The sequence below is a fragment of the Lagopus leucura genome, unplaced genomic scaffold, assembly GCF_019238085.1.
Source record: "Lagopus leucura isolate 7727_CA_CO unplaced genomic scaffold, USGS_WTPT01 Super-Scaffold_100029, whole genome shotgun sequence".
Taxonomy (NCBI): domain Eukaryota; kingdom Metazoa; phylum Chordata; class Aves; order Galliformes; family Phasianidae; genus Lagopus; species Lagopus leucura.
In genome coordinates, this window is record NW_024962280.1 from 4,082,347 (window position 1) to 4,102,053 (window position 19,707).

The following is a 19,707-nucleotide window of genomic DNA, read 5'->3' on the forward strand; positions in this document are numbered from 1 at the left end:
CTTCTTGTTTCTGTTCAATTTGGTGGCCAACTGCTCTCTGCTCAGTCTGAGCAATTGTTTATGTTAAAGATGCTCTATAAAAGAAACTAGGAGCTTGCACCATCTATATGTCCTTGAAAAATGCTAAACATACATCCTGACTTCACGGGTGACGTAGTAAGCAGTTTAAGCAAGAAATGTATCTGAAATTATCATGGTGTGTTCCTGAAAAGAGGGATTTGAGGGTTGGAGGCTCTTTCAAAAGAAGGGAATTCTACCACATTTTGTATTTTCTTGAAGCGTTCAGTTAGTTTGTTTCAGTGTCCTTTGTTCTTTTCTGCTTGTGATGCAGTTATTTAAAGGATTTATCTGCGCTTAGAAATACAGATTAATGTGTCTCACTTGCTCTTTCTAGTGTGTGAGTGGAAGAGGTATCAAGCCAAGAGACAGCTGAGAGTGGCCTGCACAACCTAAAGAAGGTATATGTGCGAGGAGAGCAGGGTTAGTTTGGGGGGGGTTCTTTCTTTGTCATACAAGGGTCTGTAATGCAGGTCTCAGTTACGCAGTGCCTTTTGGAGCTGCTTTGCCTGGTCTGCCATAAGAGTTGTAGGTGGAGTTAACATCTTTTGAACAACCTTCTACCTACAAACTTTGGCTTATGGTGCCTAATGATTGTAGCTCTATAGCAGCATTATCATTCCAGCACAATGGTTACCACAGAGGTTTGCAACTTGAAAAATATGCAGAACTTTGTAAAACCCAAATTAAATGACAATACTGAATTTCTAAGCTTCCATGACATCAGCAGGACTAATAAAAGATGTAATATCCACCTACATACGTTGCTGCCTTAAATCCATAGTTCATTCTAGCTATAATGTTATAAGTCTTGCATGTTCCTGAGTAAATTTGAAATGGAAATATGATGTAGCACATCTCAGAGGTTGGCATTTGTAGATAATTTCTATGATCAGATCCTAAATTCTAGAGGCTAGAGAAGACAGGAACGTCCAGAATGTCTGAACAATTGCAGCTGGTCCATGAAGCTGGTAGGTTTTCTTCATATTTGTTTCCCTTGGGCTTTTATATGCTTCATGAATAAGTATGGGGGATAGGGGGAAATGTTCTTCACAAACGTGCTTGCGTTTCCAGTTACTGACCCACCCTCAAACATTTTATTGCAGAAGAAAAAAGAATTAAGCAGAACTTAAAGATAATTGAAACCAAACCGAGGTGGAATGACCAGTATTTATTAATTACTGTGTGCTGCTAATTGGTTCAAGCGCAGTAAGCTGCAGAGATGAGCCAGGAGTTGGTTTATGGTTCAATGTCATGAAATTTCCTTAGAAGCACAAACCTCACTTGCTTTGAATGTCAAATGGCTGGGAAGTGCAGAGGCATCAGTCCTGATGGTGTCTCAGTTCACATAACTCATATGATGCACAGAGGCTGGTGGTTTGAGATGTAAAGGGTTCAGCTGTGGTTCTGCTGCTACCAATGAGTGATGCAGACTATGTCTGGCAAAAGGATCTAGAAAGCAGTAGGGTAGATGTAAGGGAGGAAAGATGCACTTCCCATCATGGTAATAGCTGTTATGGTAAATGCTCCCCGAGGAAGGGCTGAGTCAATCTTTAGTGATTTACAATAAAAATAGAGAAACAAAATGAGGATGGAAGAGGCCAAATAGTAGGATATTAAAGGGAAGAAAATTAATTTCTCCAATAATTTTATTCTTCCCTGTGATTAAATGTTGGTTTCAGTTTTGGGGAAGCATTTATCTTTTCTTTGGCCAACATGGAGTGGAGGGAATTTATGCCTTCCCTTTCTTTTCTCTATCTGTGAAAAGAGAAGTTGTGTTTTTCTATAGCCCTTATTTGGAATACCTTCTGTAAGTAGTGCCAGAAAGCACACTTAATTCCAAGCGACTTGGAGGTTTACATCCTGCAACAAAGTTAAGGTTTCTGTTCGATACCCCTTTGTTTTGTGGAAAAGCCTTGCGTTTGCCTGAGGGTCCTGCAACATGGCAGCAGTAAAACCGTGTTCCCCGTTATAATGATGCTTTGCACTGAATGTAAAAATTGAGGTCGTGCTCTATTTCAGATTTACGATTCCTTCATCTCTACCCAAGTTCTTCAATAACACAAAGGTCAAATGCTTTTCTCTAAGCTCTAAAAAATAAATATAACTGTTAGTGTCTTTATGATCACAGCATTACGGTTAAAAGCCTGGGCACAGCTGTTTAGAATAACTGCATAAACCCTATTCTCCTCTTTATACAGCCGGCAGTTTATTATTTTCGCCATATAAAGCACCAGGGGTCCCCCAGCCTGCACTCACAGCTGGGGGAACAGCCGCAGGTAAGCACTGACTTCTAAGGTGAACATCACAGGCAAAACCTGCAAACAAAACATCTCGGGCCAAGGCAGCGCTTTGCGCGTCTGGGCAGCAGCACTGCGCCTAGTCTTTAACACGTGAGAAGAACGCTGCGGTTCTTTCTGCGCGCGGGGGGCCGCGTCGCGATGCCCGGCGGCTGCGGGCTGAGGGGAAGCGGTGGGGCGGAACGCGGGGCCGGTCGGCCCTTTAAATGGCTACGCGTTTATTTGTTGCGTTTTGTCGCATTTTATCGTGCTTTCCTGTATCTCATCGCGATTTACCGCGCCGTGTGTGTGGGGCGCTCCCTCCCAGCGCCGTGAGGCGGCGGGGGAAGGGCGGCCGCTCCCGCCGCTGCCCCAGACAGTGGGCGGAGCTGCGGCGGCGGCCGAGGGCGGCGGGGGGGTGCGCGCCGCCGGCGGGTTCGTGCCCGCGCGCCGCCGTCTCCGCCGTCGTCTCCGTCTCCGCCGCCGCCGTCTCCGCAGTGAGGTCACGGGTGGGCGGCGCGTGCGCGGCGTCCGTTCCGATCCCGGGGCGCCGGGACCCCCGCGGTGCCGAGAGAGGAGAGCCGGGGGGGGTGAGCGAGAGGGCGAGGGGAGGCAGCGCCCGAGGGAGGGGATGGCGGCGGCCGGGGGAGGGGCGCGCCGTGCCCGGGGGGAGGGAGCGGCGGCGGCGCGGCGGGCGAGGGAGCGGCGGAGCGAGGGAGCCGGGCGGGGGAAGGGGGGCGGGGGGAGCGCTGCCCGCGGCCGCCCGGCTCCGAGGTGAGTCACGGAGCGGCGTCCCGCGCCCTTCCGGGAAGGGCTCTGGGGGGGCGGCGCGGGCGGGGCTCCTCGCGGCGCTCCCGGCGGGCATTCCCCGCTGCCGGGCTCGCCGTGACCCCGTTCGCTGTTCGCAGGCTCTGCGCGGATTGACGGCGCGACGCGGCGGGGGGAATCCGGCCCTCGGCCTCGGTCCTACCGCCCGTAAGTCGGGGTGGGAGAGTCGTGACACGCGGCGCTGACATCTGTGCCAAAGGTGACCGCCGGCGCTCGGCTCGGGTTTGTCTGCGAGCTGCCGGCGCTCTGCGGGCGGCGGCGGCGAAATCGCGAAGTTGGCGGCACAATAAAGCAGGCCCCGGAGATTTGGGCTCCATCTCCAGGAACTGAAAGTGCCGAGCGGAATTTCCGCGTGGCTCCAGGTACGTTTGGGATCGGACGGAGCTCTGAGCGCTTCTGTGTTTTGATATCGAAGTACGGACTGGCTTTGACGGCCGTCTGTTTTTGGAAGAGAAAAGTGGCCCCCAGTGGACCTTCTGCACCTCGTTTGTTCCCGAGGTGCTGCTGTGCGACTGGGCAGCGTATGAAGAACGTCCATGTGTACAAATCACGGTGGTTACATATAAGACAGTTGAACAAATGGTTCTAGAACTAGGAGAGAAAAACTGTTTGACTTCTGCAGACTTAATTTCTTAGTTTTATGTTCAAAATGGGTTGCAGGTTTTGCTGTTGGAGGCCGAAGGATTAAGTGGAGTGCAAACCAGGGCGTGCCTGCGGCAGTCGAGATCGCTTCAAATCGTTTTTTGTCTAAGCAAGCAGGAAAATGTGCATTCGAGACTGTAATTAACTGAAGTTCTGGTGTTCAGCGATGGAAAGCCCACAAACAAATTTCCCTCTAGGACTCGTTTCAGAGCAAAAGAGGAGTGGGATCCAGGAGGATGGGAGCCCCCCGCTGAAAAAGCTAATGACGGAGATGCACGTAAATAGCCAAGTACGAGTCGTGATAAATAAACTGCCAACAATCAAGAAGGAAAACTTGGACGAATATGACGAAACTTCTGTGGAGGCTGACGGGGAGAGTGCCAAGCCAAACAGTTCCTCAATCTCTGAACCTTTGAATTTAAATCCAGGTCTGAAACACACGTTGGCACAATTCCACTTGAGCAGCCAGAGCTCGCTGGGTGGACCGGCGGCTTTCTCAGCTCGCTATTCCCAGGAGAGCATGTCACCCACCGTCTTCTTGCCTCTTCCATCACCACAAATCCTGTCTGCTCCGCTGCTCATTCCTCCCGACAGCTCCACAGAGCTCACTCAGACTGTACTGGAGGGGGAATCCATCTCTTGCTTTAAAGTCGGAGGAGAAAAAAGGCTCTGCCTGCCTCAGGTGTTGAATTCAGTTCTTCGAGACTTTTCTTTGCAGCAGATTAATACAGTGTGTGATGAACTGTACATATACTGTTCCAGGTGCACTTCCGACCAGCTTCATATTCTGAAGGTTTTGGGAATTCTTCCGTTCAATGCTCCGTCCTGCGGGCTGATTACACTGACTGATGCTCAGAGACTATGCAATGCTTTACTACGTCCTCGCACTTTTCCTCAAAATGGCAGCTTTCTCCCTGGTAAGAACACATTGGCCCAACTGAAGGAGACTGGCAGTGCCTTCGAAGTAGAGCACGAATGCCTGGGCAAGTGCCAGGGTTTGTTTGCACCTCAGTTCTACCTTGCTCCCGACGACCCCTGTATCCAGTGTCTGGAGTGCTACGGGATGTTCTCACCCCAGACCTTCGTGATGCATTCGCATCGATCCCCCGACAAGAGGACCTGCCACTGGGGCTTCGAGTCAGCCAAGTGGCACTGCTACCTTCATATTAACCAAAAATACCTGGGAACGTCGGAGGAGCGGGAGCTGAAGCATCTCTTGGAGGAGATGAAGGAGAAATTTAGTGAGAAAAATCAGAAAAGAACTCGATCAAAAGTAAGTTCACCTGCTCTTGTAGAACTCCTAAACCTCTCTGACTGCATGTAAATGGTCCTTCTGGAAGCACAGTGCTTGCCTCTTGTAAATGGCAGTGCCTGTCAAGCCAAGCCTAAGTGAATTTCATGAGGGAGCTTCTCCATGGAAATACATTTCTGATGAAAAGGCACAGTGATTTCTTTCCTCTTTGGGCCCTAAGTAACTTCATTCAAGATGGTTTGGTTTTGTTGGTTCTTGTTCTGTTTTAAAGTAAGCCGTCTCTGGAAGGTTCAGAATTAATTTGGAGATCTTTTGATGTGTTTATGCGGTATGTGCTGCAGCAGCTGAACAATGCAGAAGGGAGCTTGAAAATCAAGTGTCACCAATTGGTTTTTTATTTATTGCATTCACGCCTGCACACACACACGTGGTGTACGGCTGCCTGCCCTGCCAGCCACCCATCATGGCTTTGCACATGGGTGAGGGCTCATCCATAAGCTCCTGTTAGAAGCCCAAAGCCTGCTTGTTCAGCAGTAGCTTTCTGTTTAAACGAGTTATATGGAGAAATATGCCAAAAGAGAGGAGTTCTGAAGCAGTCCAAGTAAAGAGCTGTAGGATGGTATCTTGACAATGGTTAATAATAGACATAGTATTTTTTCCTAAAATACTGCTGCAAGTCTGCAGTGCAGTTCAAAAATACAGACCTTATTTTTCCTTCAAAGGGTTTCTAATTTAAATAATAAACACCAGATAAATGCTGGATGTTGCTGGGGAAATAATCATGTTATGTGCAAGAAATAGGCTTTTTAAGAGGAGAGCTGGTAGGGAACGTGGAGAGCAGCTAGCTCATTAAATGAGGGAACGCATAGGTAATGACAACATGGATGTTTGCATTCAAAGAATATGCAATTTTATTGAGTGTAATCTCAACTTAAAACTTTCTGGTTCACCTGTTGGATGTTTTGTCTTGGATTTCAAAGCAGTCCATGCAGGTGAGCCCAGAAGGGTGTGTGGTGAGATGACACCTTCCAGCACAGCTCTGGACATTCAGTGTTACAGAAAGGCTTATTGCAGCAGCAGCTGTTGCTACAACTGTGCCAGTCTGCTGTGTTTTTATCAGAAAATTTCCACACAAGTCTGCTGTATGGCAGTCTTGCACATGCCAAGTCAGCTGGGGGTGCAGGTAAGCTCACAGCAAGGAGTCTTCACTATCATGACAGTCTTTGTCCTTGCAGTGCCAGTGCAGGTGATGAGCTGTGGCATGAGTGGAAGTGTGTTCTAGGTGTGACTACAGGAGGCTGCTTCCTGTTTTGTGTTAGCAGACTTCTGACCACGATTTCAGTTTCCTGTAGACAGATGAAAAAACAGCTGAAGTTCACAGCAGCAGTCATTTGGACTGGACTGGTACAAACAAAATGCAAAAAACCCTTCCTGGATTCTTCCATTACAGACCTGTGTAGTTGTTGTTATTATTATTAAGTAGCATATGAAATTGGTATGGAAGAAAAACTGAAAACTTGAGCAAAGATAAAATGGTGGGGAAGGGTTTGATACGAAGTCACTGTTTCGGAGCTCAGCTTCCTTGTTTCCTGTCTCCTTTCTGTTCCTTTTGGAGCTGATTTGAGGAACTGCATGGGTGGAGTTACATTGCAGTTGCAGTGCTAGACTTTGAATTTAGCAGGCTTGATGTTTTGACCAGAATAATATAGATAGGATTGACTCTTTTTTTGTGGTCAAGTGCCATCTGATGCAGGCCATGCTGCTGTGACTGCAGCCTCTCGACTGGCAGAGGTGAGGTTCTGTGATCTGTTTCTGTTTCTGGGTGTGTGAATATGGATTTTTTGTGGCTGCTGGCTGTGGTCAGCTAATCACACTGGGGGAAAACCCACTTATGTTCACGTTTCTAGGGGTTTCTGTAGACTTCTCCCCAGTTCCAAGATGATTTTAATACGATGGAATTAGGAATCAGGTTTTCAGCTGCGAGTCCTGTAGATAGGACCAGATGCCTCTCACTTGAAAATAGCAGTAACTGTGGCAGAGCAGTAAGTATCAGCAGCAACTTTGACTGAAGTTTAATTTTGGAAATGGTTTTTGAGACAAACAGAAGGAGGATTGCTACCCAAACACTGCATGCGCAGAAGTGCTTTAGGATGATGTGTTCTGATGCACCTGAGGTGCTCCTGTTCCTTACTGCCAAGGGTTGTTAGCTTACTGCAGTGACCTTGCCCAGCTGTGTTTCTGTAACACCACTAATGGTTGCTTTTTACTCACAGATTTCATTTTGTAGTGAAGTATCTGACAAGTGCGTGCTTTGATGTGTAGATGCTTATTTACCAAGGGGTGATACAACCTTTGTTTCTGCTCTCTGTTTCTCCCAGTCTCTGGTGGCAATGCCTCTGCCAGAGTCCTGGGAGCTCAGCACAGCTTTTATGCAAAGAGCTTTTCTTTCAGTTTCGTTGCTGCTTTACTCATAATGGGAAATTGGTGATTGAAGAAACTTCTGTCTCTTGCATCAGCATGCACTTCTGTCAAAGCCTGTGGCTTTTTCAGTTTGTGTGTATGCATTAATGGTAGAAGTGCCGTTCTGCTGAGAACGGTTTGTTAAAATGTCATTAACGTGAACCTGTCTTCAAATTACTGCTTGGTTTTTGTTTTCCTTGAGGTGGATTCCCAGCAGAGCCTAGATTTATCGCAGTGGTATCCTGTGATCAAGCAGGAAGCAGAAGCTGATCCTCAGCCACCTTCCTTCTTCCATCCCAGGTAACTGAATTTCCTTTGCAGCACGATGAGCATTGCATATGTAATTTCAGTACATAAATTTCAGCTGAAAAAAATGTATTTGCAACCTGAACTGTTACGAAAAAGAATTGCACCCTAACTCGTAATTCATTTCTTAGTGTAAATATTAATGAACTGCTTATGGGTGATTTTTGGTGTGAGACTCAAGCTGTGATGTATGGGCGTCCTTCAGGAGGAAATACAATTGAAATGTAATTACGACTTTGCTTCTCAGGCAATGACAGAAGTTAATTTTCCTATTATAACATAATGCACGTATGTGAAAAGCTGCATAGGGCCTATTTACCACGAGTGCAACTGCGTTTCTTTTCAAAAAGGACTTGCCAAAACTGTTTGAAGACTTTATTCCATGCTGGAATGACTGCAGCTGACTTGTTGGTTAATTTCCAGGTTTCAGAAATCGAGTGCATTTCCTTAATGTATTGCACACTCTGCATCAATGCTGGTCAGTATATGTGGAAAAGAAGGTCCAGTATTGGTCCCAGGTCTGCCCAGCACCGTCAGTGCCCAGCCCTGCTGCTAAAAAAGCAGTATGCTCATTACCACTGTGCTGATCCCTTCTCCCATACTCCACTGCTGATAGGAGGATTATGAGGATGCTAGAGAGTCTGGATCTGGTGGCATTCTAATTTCACTCTTTGCATTTAAGAGATGACTCCATGTGATTTATATGTATGTATGGATGTGTTTTTAATCAGTCACATTTGCATAAGCTTTTTTTTTTTTTTTTTGTGGCCTCCAAACCATATCTACCAGTAAGGATGAAGTCTTTACTATTTCCTTTTGTATAGGAAAAAAATAAAAAGGATAAGCTTACGTTTATTGAAAGTTTTGCTGTTTAAAATGAAGTGAAATTAAACGTAGTACTCTCATTTATTGCACATTTTCATCCTTAATTGCACTGTTCTACTTTTTCAGTTACTACCTTTATATGTGTGACAAAGTGGTTGCCCCAAATGTATCTCTTGCATCACAATACAAGGATGTTACAAAAACAACAGTCAAAGCTTCTGAGGTAATCAAGTCTTCATCTGGAATGTCAGAGAAAAAGCTCACTAGTGGAAAGCACAAAAAACCTGCCTCCTATCCAGAGCTTTCTCTTGAGGAACAGGAGAAAATTGACTTGAAAACTGGTCTGGAGCAGCATAAGCGTTTAGGTGAGTAGATAAGCTATGAAAAAGAATTACATGGAAGTCTTTTCAGTTTAATTTTCAAGCATGTAACTTTGGAAGGAGCAGCACCAAGCTGGTATTTTGTCACTGTATCCGTTATCTCTTCGGTGCTCCAAAAATTCTTCTGACCTTTTCCTAACCTTGAGTTTACTTTGCATTTTATTCCTGTGATTTTCTGTGCTTATTGTGCCACGTCCTTCTTTTACCTGCAGATCCCCTGGCGTCAGCTCATTCTGCAAGAGGTGGGAAATCCGAACGTCTTTCTTCCAAAAGCATGAGAGGCTCCAGATGTGTTGAAGTAGGTAATGATGGGAGAACGTTGTCCCCCACTCTCATGAAAGACATCAGCTGTGAAGACGACAAGGGAAGGATCATGGAAGAAGTAATGAAAACCTACATCAAACAGCAAGAGAAACTAAATACTATTTTGCGGAGGAAGCAGCAGCTCCAAATGGTACGATGCCAACGTGAAAAAGCTTCATTTTGCCATCAGAAAACTCATGTTAGATTTTTGGGTTTAGAATCCTTCCACGGATGACTTCCATTTAGAACACTGGAGCACAAAAGTAATTTTCCACCAGCTTGAATCCAGACGCTACATCTCTAATATCCTGTGTGTTTGTTAGCTTGGAGCTGCTAATAACTGGTGCTGGTTTTTCGGTTTGTAACAGCTGCCTTCAAGGAGCTGCTTTCATTATATTTCATTATATCCAAACGAGCACTGCTTGAACTTTCGAATCCTTTTCAAAAATAGAAATATTTTGGCAAATATAGTGTAAGTCCTATGGAAATCTTTCACTTTTTAGGATTTTAAAGATGCAGGAGTTGGAATTGATGCTACCGTAGCCCTGCGTAGCGATAATGGCACCTTCCTGTCTCTATTTGTTGAATCTTTTATTTTAGGGGGTTTTTTGGAGGGCATCAGAAACTGGTGTTCATTTGTGATTTTGCATCACTTCTGTTTTCTGCATTAAATTAAGTCAATACTGTCTTTTCTGCTTATATTTGTACACCAGGCCTATTACTATTATTATTATTATTATTATTATTTTTAACATTAAGCTCAGAATCAGCAATCTCAGGTAAGGCCCCAGGACAGCTGCTTTTAAAGTGTTCTGCTGTTGGAGGCAAAGCTTGTAGGTAATTTAAAAAGCAAAAAAAAAAAAAAATGGAGACCCTTTTACAAATATCAAAATGTTAACAGAAAGGGAAACCAAACACTTTTATTCTGTTTTCTGATGAGACACTTCTTTTGTCTTCAGAATATGTTGTAGTAAATCAGTGCCACCACATTCTGAGGTTCACTGCTGGACATTGTGAATTTGTTTCTGGAAGCTCCATGTGCTTAAAAGTATGGATCATGTTATATTAATTGAATACAGCACGTCACCATTGATAAGAAGATGAGTTCCATTATCAGGCCATTGTTACCAGTAGATGAATGTGCTCTTTTTTGCCTCATTGTTTTCAGTTACATATTTAAATCACAAGATTGTTTTTTCACTTTTCTGGTGTTAGAACCAAGGTGTTTGTGATCCTGATCTGTCTTGACAGGAAGTGGAAATGTTAAACAACTCTAAAGCTATGAAGGAACTGAGTGAAGAGCAGCAGAATTTGCAAAAAGAACTTGAATCTCTGCAAGCTGAGCACGCTCAAAGAATGGAAGAGTTTTATTTTGAGCAGAGAGACTTGGAGAGGAAACTGGACCAAATGATGAAGCAGAAGTGTACCTGTGAGTCCAGCTCAGAGAAGGACAAGGAAGCAGAATATGCAGCACAGGTGAGAAGGGAAAGTCTGTTTCAAAGCAAATCATATTTAGTGCATGAGTGAATGTGGAGTTACTGCTCATCCACTGTAAGGTTTCATCTTCTCCATCTTAGTCACAATGATAGCATATTTACTTCCCTGCCCCTTGATTGAGACAGAGCTAAAATGTAGCTTACAGAAACGCTTCACCTGTCAGGTGTTAGGATTCTCTTCATCAGATATTTGTATGATATTAATGGTTAAATAATTAATCTTAAACATAAGGATTATAACATTCTTACTCAAAGCAGGCCATGTTTAATGTGTATAGGCTTGTCCATGTTACAGAGCTAGGCATGATTGCTTTGGCTATAGAAACGTGTTGAAGTACGTTGAACTGTGTCACAGAAAACAGCCTTTTAAAGCAAACAAAATCTAAAACTTAAGCTTTATGATCACTTGATTATAGTTTTGTATATTTGCTGTTCATGCAGTCTCAAAATAAGAAACAGGCTATACTTGAGAGACAGGTTTTTGTATTTTTAGGGAGTAGGGCAGAGACTAGCATCGTAAATCCTTCCCATGAATTTAATTTCATGACATCCCACTCCACAGATTCCTGGCCTTTGCTGCCAGAAGTAATCTTCTCTGACTAAGGTCTGATTTACCAAACATCTGGTACAAGCCCTGTTGCTGCAAGTAACGACATGTTCTGGTTGATGAAGATGATCGTGTGTAGTGTGTTTGATATGGCCTGTTTAGTGTATCCTTTCTTTAGAGGATAAAAGCCACAAATTGTTCTCCAAGGAGTCTGGATGATTGTTTCTTTTGATGTTAGAATACTAAATGCGTTCCTGCCATGAAAGTTTATCCTGTTATTAGTTGTGCTACAGAGCTACTTGGAACGTGTCAGTGGAGTCTTTTTCTCCATTTATCACATCTTACAGTACGTTTTGGACCATGGGTTCCAAGCAGTTGTTGGATGTACCTGAGTTAAACAGAAGTCCTGGCAACGGTTATTTTTCCCAAGCTGTATATATTGCACCTCAAATAGCCTTAATGTGATGTTTTCTTGAAGCCACTTGCCCTCTCTGAGAACTGTGGACTGGGAAAAGCCTTCCTTGTACATTAAAGGGAATGAGTAATAAGGGATCTGGAGTTTTGGTAAACATTTGTTCTTCTGAAGATGCATGAGGTCTTCCTCCTTATTTGACTCCTTTACTGACTTCCCCAGTTGAAATGTTGCTTTACCCCATCAATCACAATAGGACAGTGTAAGCAGTCCTTAAGCCTTTCTTTATAGGTGAAAACAAAAGCTCCACCACAGACATGCTGATTTATGTATTGCGTGCTGTGGCATGCAGGCAGTGGGCATTGCTGTGCTGCACCAGTCTGCATCCCAGTCAGAAGACTCACATTAATAGGCTCGTGCTGTCTAAAAACCACTGAAATACTTCTCATGATACGGGTGAAGATGAACATCCATTGAATAACGTTTCTGCAAAATCACAGAGTGCACCAGAGTGCAAAAGCACTTTACAACAGCTGGCAAACAGCAGTGTTTTTGTGTGCTCCTGCTTCTCTTTGCTGTCATGAGCTGCCTCCTTTTTCAGTGGGATGTGCACGTAGTGATTATTGAGATGGAAGCCCAAAGTCATGAGTGCAGGTGGACTTTTTAGATTCAGTGAGGTCTTTTCGTAAGAAACAACCACTCAAACCCATGGCAAAGAAGATAATGGCTTTTGTCTCCCTGTTGTAATTGTTGGTGGTAATACATATAAGCAGCTTGGCAGTAACTCTGCCACACTTGAAAAATTCATCAGAGTTTTCCAGATCTTATTGTGATGAAGTTTTGGTGGGAAAGAACTGACCCTAATAAATTCAAAGTAGTTTCTTATTGTTTTAATGCTGGGTAGGGGATTTATGTGCTGCATAGACAAACAGTGGTTGTTCAGCTGTTTTTTGGTTTTATTTTAATGGTTCCCTTCTGTACATGGTTTAGCTAAGATGACTCATGTTCTGAATCACTGGGGCTTACCACTGATTTTCTACTGGGGAGTTACTTGGTACAGTCTGAAAGTCCAGCTGTAACAAATTAGACACAAACAGCTGAACACATCACACGTGGGATTCACACTCTTCTCTTGATGTCATTAGTGGTTGGACAGTCTCATGCAAAAATCTTTGCTTTACTCTCTATATAATCATTTAAGTGTGGAACTTTTTTTTTTTTTGATGAGTAACTTTTCTAAACTGCATAATCTGCAGTGGGACTCTTCAGAAGATAAAAAAGAATGTTTGTCATATGTTTTATGGATCTTTTTTTTACTTAAATTCTTCCTTGAGATATAGCATCTCAATCAAGCTATCACATGTCATTGCCATTAAGCTGCAAGAGCAGAGGGGTGTATTTATGGATCAGTAATTCCAATTCGCTGGGTTGCATGGCACCAAATTCCAAGTGAAAACGTTTCAGTGTTTTACATTATCCCAGACAAAAATGACAAGACTCAGTGTTTCTACTTCAGTCGTTATGCAGTGACCTACTTGGTGTCATCAGAGAAGCGTTCTTTTCAGCAGAAGCCAATGCCATTTAGTCTGCTCAAGCCTTCCTCATACTTGGGGAAATTTGAGATTTACTGTGCTCTATAGATTAAAGCCTATTTATTCTCTCGTGTTGAAACACAGAACGTTTCACAAAAAAGCTTGGGAGGATTGATGTTTCTATTTGAATAACATAAATCAGTGCACAAGATGTTCTGGTCAAGCACTTCTGAATCTCATTTTCCTAACTTTCATTTATGCTAAAGAATGTCAGAAGACTGTATTGATGGTTATGGGTGTTGTAGAAATGGATTAAGCTTTTGAAGTAAAGAAATAGTATTTTGTCAGGTGAGGGAAATTAACTTGGGGAGTGGAAAATTTATTCTGGGATTTGTGAAAGATCTGACGCAGGCATCCTCACAGCTTGATAGCAGATTTTTGACTTCGGTGCAGTCTGGCAGTTCACATCACTGGAATTTATGTGTATTTAAAATTGGGCTCTTCTGGCTTTTTTTTTTTATTGTAGTATCTTTATGCCACTTCTCACATTGATGTCGTTTGCCTGTGGTGAGGTCGGCAGCTGCGTACTTGTTGATGAACATAGGAAAATGAGCTGATAAATACTTCTGAGATATTTGTACCTGATTCATAGGGTGGTTAGCAGCGGGGTTTTGAATGGTTATGTCAAATACAAATATGTTTGTTAAAATTAAATCTCTCTCCTCTGTCTTACAGCTAGCAGAACTGAGACAGAGACTGGATCACGCAGAGGCAGACAGACAGGAGCTTCAAGATGAACTGAGACAAGAACGAGAGGCAAGGGAGAAGTTGGAGATGATGATAAAAGAATTGAAGCTGCAGATCTTGAAATCTTCAAAAAATGGGAATGGAAAATAGAAGTTGGAAAACAAGCACGACTGCGTCCTTCAAACAGGGTGTTCCATTTTTTAATGAATTGTGAGCAGTTTCTGTGCGATAAGAAGTATTCTCTACAGATTTCTGTTTGCCATACAAGTGCAGATGAAGATATACATATATATAAACAAACAGATAGGGACACATTTTTAGATTTTCCTACCCAATGGAAATCTGCATTTATTTGTACTGGTTTTTCTCAAACTATGAAAAAATAAGAAAGTTCAGATTTAGAGTGCCCGGTTTCTGTTTATTTCTAATGCAGCCCTTGAGGACCCTCTGCCTTCTAACATTGTCTGTTAAAACAGGTTTGATGATCTTTATTTTATTATCGATTTCACATCCGGTTATAAAAGTACTTAAAAAAAAAATCTTAATTTCTTCAAGGCCAAAAACAGTTGAGTTTTCAGTGAGAATTTTGTGTTCCTGAGCCGGGGAAAGAATAAAGGCAGCTGTGAGGTAATGCTCAAAATCACCATGACAGTAGATGGATGATTATCAGAAGTGATTTACCAGCATGAGTTTTCCCATAATTCTGTTACGTGAAGTCAGGCTGACCTTTTCAGTGTGAGCTACTTGACAACTCAGTCAGCAGTTTTAGAGCAGGTGTTTGATCACCGTGCTGGAAGAACAAAGCATTAGGAGTGTTGGTTTTTTGTTGTTGTTTCAAGTTAAGGAAAAATGACATTCAGAAATGGAATGTTCTAAAACTAAAAATTCTCAGTTTTTATTTTCTTGTACATAGCAGTTAAAGGAAACTGTTTATCAGGTCTGGTAGCTGCAGGACAAGGGGCAGTGGAAGGTGTCCCTGCCACGGCACAGAGCTTGCAGCCAGATGATCTTTGACTGTCCCTTCCAGCACAGACGTGTAGGATTCCTTGGCTTGCCTGGTTTTCAGGTACCAATGCTTCCAAGAAAAGTAATATTTATTAAAAGAAAAAAAAAATTACTGGTTTATTTAGTATCTTAAGCCTCTACACTTCAAGCTTCCTGTTAACTTGTGAATTTTTCTTTCTATACATAGAACAGGCCTTAACTGACATTGTGGTAATTGCTTAGAGAAATAGAATTCTAAGATACAGCACTTTGAAAATCAGTTTGATTGTTTCTACATTTGAATGGCATGGTGATGTTACCATGCATTAAGAAATACAGCATGTTTGTTGAGCTCTGACACTTAGAAATATGTCATTGTACAGAATTTCCACTTTATGTGTATATATTGCATTTACTCAAGTACTTCAGCAGTCCGATTCCTGGTAGATTCAGTGCATGACTACAGATTTGGATGGAGAGGTACTCCTGTGCACTTCTTTTCCAAAAGTTTGACATCGCTGACAGACGTTGGCTGATTGTGACTAGAATTATCTCAGTAGTTCTGTTATTTCACTACGTTATTTTAACCCGTGTTCTAGCTTACGTTTGCTGTTTGGTTTTTTTAAGGTGCTTAGGTTTATTATTCTCTTAAAGAAGTTGATTAATTCTGGATAAAACCACTAGTAAAATCCACTGGCATCAGTTTATTCTGAACTAGTGAAAATGAAAACTGAGTTCTTTCTTAGCTCTCTTTTACAGAAATAGAAAATGGCACAACTCTTTAAGCTGAGTGAGAAAGGAGGTGATACAAGTTGTGGAGTCATAGAATGAGTCTTTCATACCAGTGCATGATTTTCTTTATGGACCCTGTGTCATATTCACACTGATCGTTAGGGCAGATTAGATGAAAAGAAATGAAACTTATTTGGCAATGTTGATCAGAAAAGGGGATCCAGATGATGTTTTTCACGTCTTCTTCAACTCCATCTCCAAATTATTGCTTAAAAACAGAACAAAAAAAAAGACTGTCTTTACAGCATAGCAATGGTTTGGAAGGAAGCGAATGTGCTGAGTAAAAATGGCAGCAGTGTTGGTAGAAGAGTGATGTGAGGCACTGGAGCTCAAGGCTGGATCAGCTAGATTGACGAGTCAGGAAACACCAGCCTGGGAAACCAGAAGGTTTCATTGGGGTGTTATCATTTCTAGCTGCTTTTCAGTATCAGGGTTGTGAACCAAACTTGTTCAGTTGTCAGTGTAGATAAGGCCCTCCGGACTCACTTCATATGGCTGAAGTGATGGGTTCACTGCAGTGTTTGTAGCTTAGCTGTCAAACAAATGGAATCCTCATGGGATTATGATCTTAGAGCACTGTACTTTCAGTTTTTATTCAGGTCCTGTCTGTGTGACGTTCCTTGCTCTGAGGTTTCCCACTTCACCTCTGGTTGATTTCAACCTGTGGCAGCTGCTGCTATTGCTGGGCTTCCCCTGCCCCAGCCTGCACTTCTGCTGTGCCAACCAGCTTCTGCTGAAGGCAGCCATAGTTTGTACTCCTGTTTTCACTTCTGCAAGAACTCTAGCAGCTGGCATAGAGTTTTAGCAGTTCCAGCTGCAGGTGAGGCTTCCTAATACTTTTAAGACATCTGGCTGAAAAAGTTAGCTGGACATCTGTTGAGATGACCTTAAAATAGCTTTGTAAATATTCCATTTAGTTAATCTAAAGTTAGAATGCGTTTTAAATTATTGTAATCCTCTTAAAATTCTTCAATATTACTTTCAGGTTGCTTACATAAATAATTTTCATACGTGTAGACTTAATTTTATACTGGTTTTAAGTAATAATGTAAACATAACTGTGCCATAGATTTTGTGCGTTCGGTCTTTGAAAGATAGTTTTTGAGTGAGTTGTAAATAACACTCTGGTAGCTCTAGAACAAACCCACATTGACCTTTTCTCTCTACCTTATGCTTGTTATATTGAGTGGTTTGTTTTACAACCTAACATAGAATCTTGCAATGAACACTTGAGGGCCCTCACTTAAGTACACACTCAATGGTAGAAGCCAGTTCGGTCGTTAGGTTCTTGCTTTGAGCCATGCTCGTCTGATGCATTTCTCTTTGTTTTGCCTTCAGCTTTCATTTGCTGATCTTCCAGGCAGAAAGTTGCTTTCTCACATAGTTGTGGCATTAAGTCTTCAGAGGAGAAAAAAAAAATACAAATAAAGCCTAGAGTTGTTCAGTGTTTTAATAGTTTCCTGGTTGAGCACCTAGAGTGCAAACAAAGCTGCCTGTGTGTGCACTTTCTGGAACTCGGATTCAGGGTGAATGTCTGTTTGCTCCTATGTGTCAGGAAAACAAAAAAGGACTTTCACATGCTTTGTGTGCTCTGATGAGCACGAAGATGTGAGAACTCAGAGAGTACAGCGTGCAGCTTTGGCCGTCTGGCAGTACCCTCGCTCACAGTACCCTGGATGGAAGAGATGTTATCTCAGATCTCCAAACTCATGTTTCAGTTTTTGTAAAGCATATCGTTGAGCTCGGGAATTCAGATAAATGTGGTTCTGTTTCACATTCTTCCACTAATTTTATTCTATATTTAATATATTATAGCTTAGGTGTAAAATCGTTTGTATATAGTGAAGGCATAATGCAATTAGTGAAGTAGGAAAAGTTGGGTGGAAGCTTGAAGCTTCTGGTGGCCCAAAAAAATGTGGCTCGGTCCATGTTTTAGAAGTCACAACTGTTTGTTCATACATTCTTGGTTTATCTTGGGGGTTGGATTGCTGTCCCATGTTATGGACTATTCAGAAGACTTTCCTAGCATTAGCTGTGGAGCTGGCTGTCGTGGTCAGCTTCCTTGAGTTCACTTGTTTGTGGAGCATATATTTTGACTGTCAGCAAAGAGAACGACTTTGTATTTTTTCTGCACTTAATTCATGTAATTAATCCACACAACAGTTTTCTATAATACGGTGAAGTTGACAAAAGAATAATCCCACCTACCTGTTAATCTGTGCTTGAAATCTTCCAGTAGTTTTATTTCAGCTGTCAACAGCAAGCTGCAATAAGCTGCAAGGTTCAGTTTTCTGTTTTGCTCATTGATGTGAGAAGTACTCATCGATGTTTTCATTATAGAGAGCTTATAGGATGTTCAGTTTTTTGCTTATCTCTTTGAAAAACAGATCCGTATTTTCAGCTTTTGTGAACGTCAGTGGCTGCAGCTCACAGATGGCATGAGAGCTCGTTGTGTGTCTCCATTATTTAGCAAGCCAGTTTTGTTCAGCGTTAGCTGTTCTGCTGGGAAATGCTTGAAAAATAAGCAAAGCACTTCGTCAAGCACAGCAAACAAACGGTATGAAATTTTGTTATTGGAAAACTGCCTCCGTAACAACATCAGTTGACTCTCTGGTTTTCTTCCAATATAGATACCTCACTGAAAGGAAAGCACAGTTACACTGCATTTAAAATAGATGTACGGCTCGCCAAGTTGGTCTGAAATATTTTGTTGCAGTTACGTTGCTTCCTGTGATTGATGAAAATCTCTTTTTGTTTTCACGCTCACTCTCAAAAGTATTTATTGGTGTTGACATGCCAGTGTGACTGTGTTGGATTACAGAAGGTGGCTGCAAAGCGACACAGCGCTCTGCTGGGCTGGAGGCAGCAGCTGGTGACTATTCCAAACCACAGCAAGCCTGTGAGATCCATCGCTGCATCCAACAGTTTGTAATACTTTGCCAATGATGTACAGTCTTATTGTTAGCGTTGCTGTGGTTGCATTACATGACACACAAAACTGTCCTCTACCTCACGTGAGATTAACAGATATTTTATATGGTTTTAGTAAACAAAATGCATCTATCTGGTCACTTAGTTTACAAATTTTGAATTATATTTATTGAAACATGACATACTGTGCTCTTAGCTTATACCTCAATTGTATTCTGTGCTGTTATCCATTTTCATGCCTTGTAAATACGTGTACAGATTGTGGATTCAAAAATAAAAACTGTACCATCAGAACACTCGGGTCTTTGTGGTGTCATGCACTGAAATGCCAGCTAGACATCAGGAAGGTGTTAAACTGTGGAGCATCTCCAGGGAGGGACTGTCTTCCTCGCTTTGATTACAATCAATTAAGACACTGATGACACTGAAATTTGCACCATTCCCACTGCCTGCAGGAGGCCCCCGGTTTTCTAATGGATATTTTTAGCAGATCTACCAAGTCAGCGCCCTCTCACAGTGGGTGCTTTCCCTGAGGCTCCATGCAGGTACTGCTGGAAGTGGGATATCTGTGCATTGCAGCTCAGATGTACGTAAATAGAACCACTTGTGTAGCTGGCATGTTCTCTGGTGCACAGCTTTTGTTGCTGCTTAAGTCCTCCAGCAACGTTGGAGTTGTTCACACCTCTCCTTAATAGATGGGTAATGAAGAGATAACACGCGTTGCCACGGCAAGCGCTGAGATCTATAAACATTTAATGTTAGAAGTGAGTGTTGTACTTCATTTGATGAAAAATATTTTTATTTACTGATGGTGAAAACTACCCTGCAGTGGCTCCATTCTGTGCAGTGGATGGTTACAATGCTCAACACTGCGACCTGCCATCAGGGAGCTCCAATAGCAAAACACGCAGGGTGGGGAGAGGAAGGAGCAGCT

The 19,707-nt window shown here is 42.7% G+C and overlaps 1 protein-coding gene across 2 annotated transcripts; it reads left to right on the plus strand.

Moving 5' to 3' along the window:
• The first annotated feature begins 3,258 nt into the window (after window positions 1–3,258).
• SKIL (SKI like proto-oncogene) lies at window positions 3,259–19,067 on the plus strand. Of its 2 annotated transcripts, XM_042881269.1 has the most exons (7): window positions 3,259–3,526; window positions 3,825–5,079; window positions 7,721–7,818; window positions 8,776–9,014; window positions 9,242–9,483; window positions 10,584–10,808; window positions 14,055–19,067. In XM_042881269.1, the coding sequence occupies exons 2-7, from the start codon at window positions 3,973–3,975 to the stop codon at window positions 14,214–14,216; spliced, it is 2,073 nt and encodes a 690-aa protein (XP_042737203.1). In that variant the 5' UTR covers window positions 3,259–3,526; window positions 3,825–3,972; the 3' UTR covers window positions 14,217–19,067. The 2 variants fall into 2 exon arrangements, with proteins under 2 accessions (XP_042737203.1, XP_042737204.1); XM_042881270.1 differs by lacking the exon at window positions 3,259–3,526 and having other exon boundaries at window positions 3,533–5,079.
• Window positions 19,068–19,707: the final 640 nt, after the last annotated feature.

Excerpts from the sequence above, each read along its gene's own strand:
- SKIL (XM_042881269.1), top strand. The coding sequence starts at position 3,973 with ATGGAAAGCCCACAAACAAATTTCCCTCTAGGACTCGTTTCAGAGCAA. Across the intron at positions 7,819-8,775 it reads CCTTCCTTCTTCCATCCCAG|TTACTACCTTTATATGTGTG; the intron begins GTAACTGAATTT and ends CTACTTTTTCAG. Across the intron at positions 9,015-9,241 it reads GGAGCAGCATAAGCGTTTAG|ATCCCCTGGCGTCAGCTCAT; the intron begins GTGAGTAGATAA and ends TTTTACCTGCAG.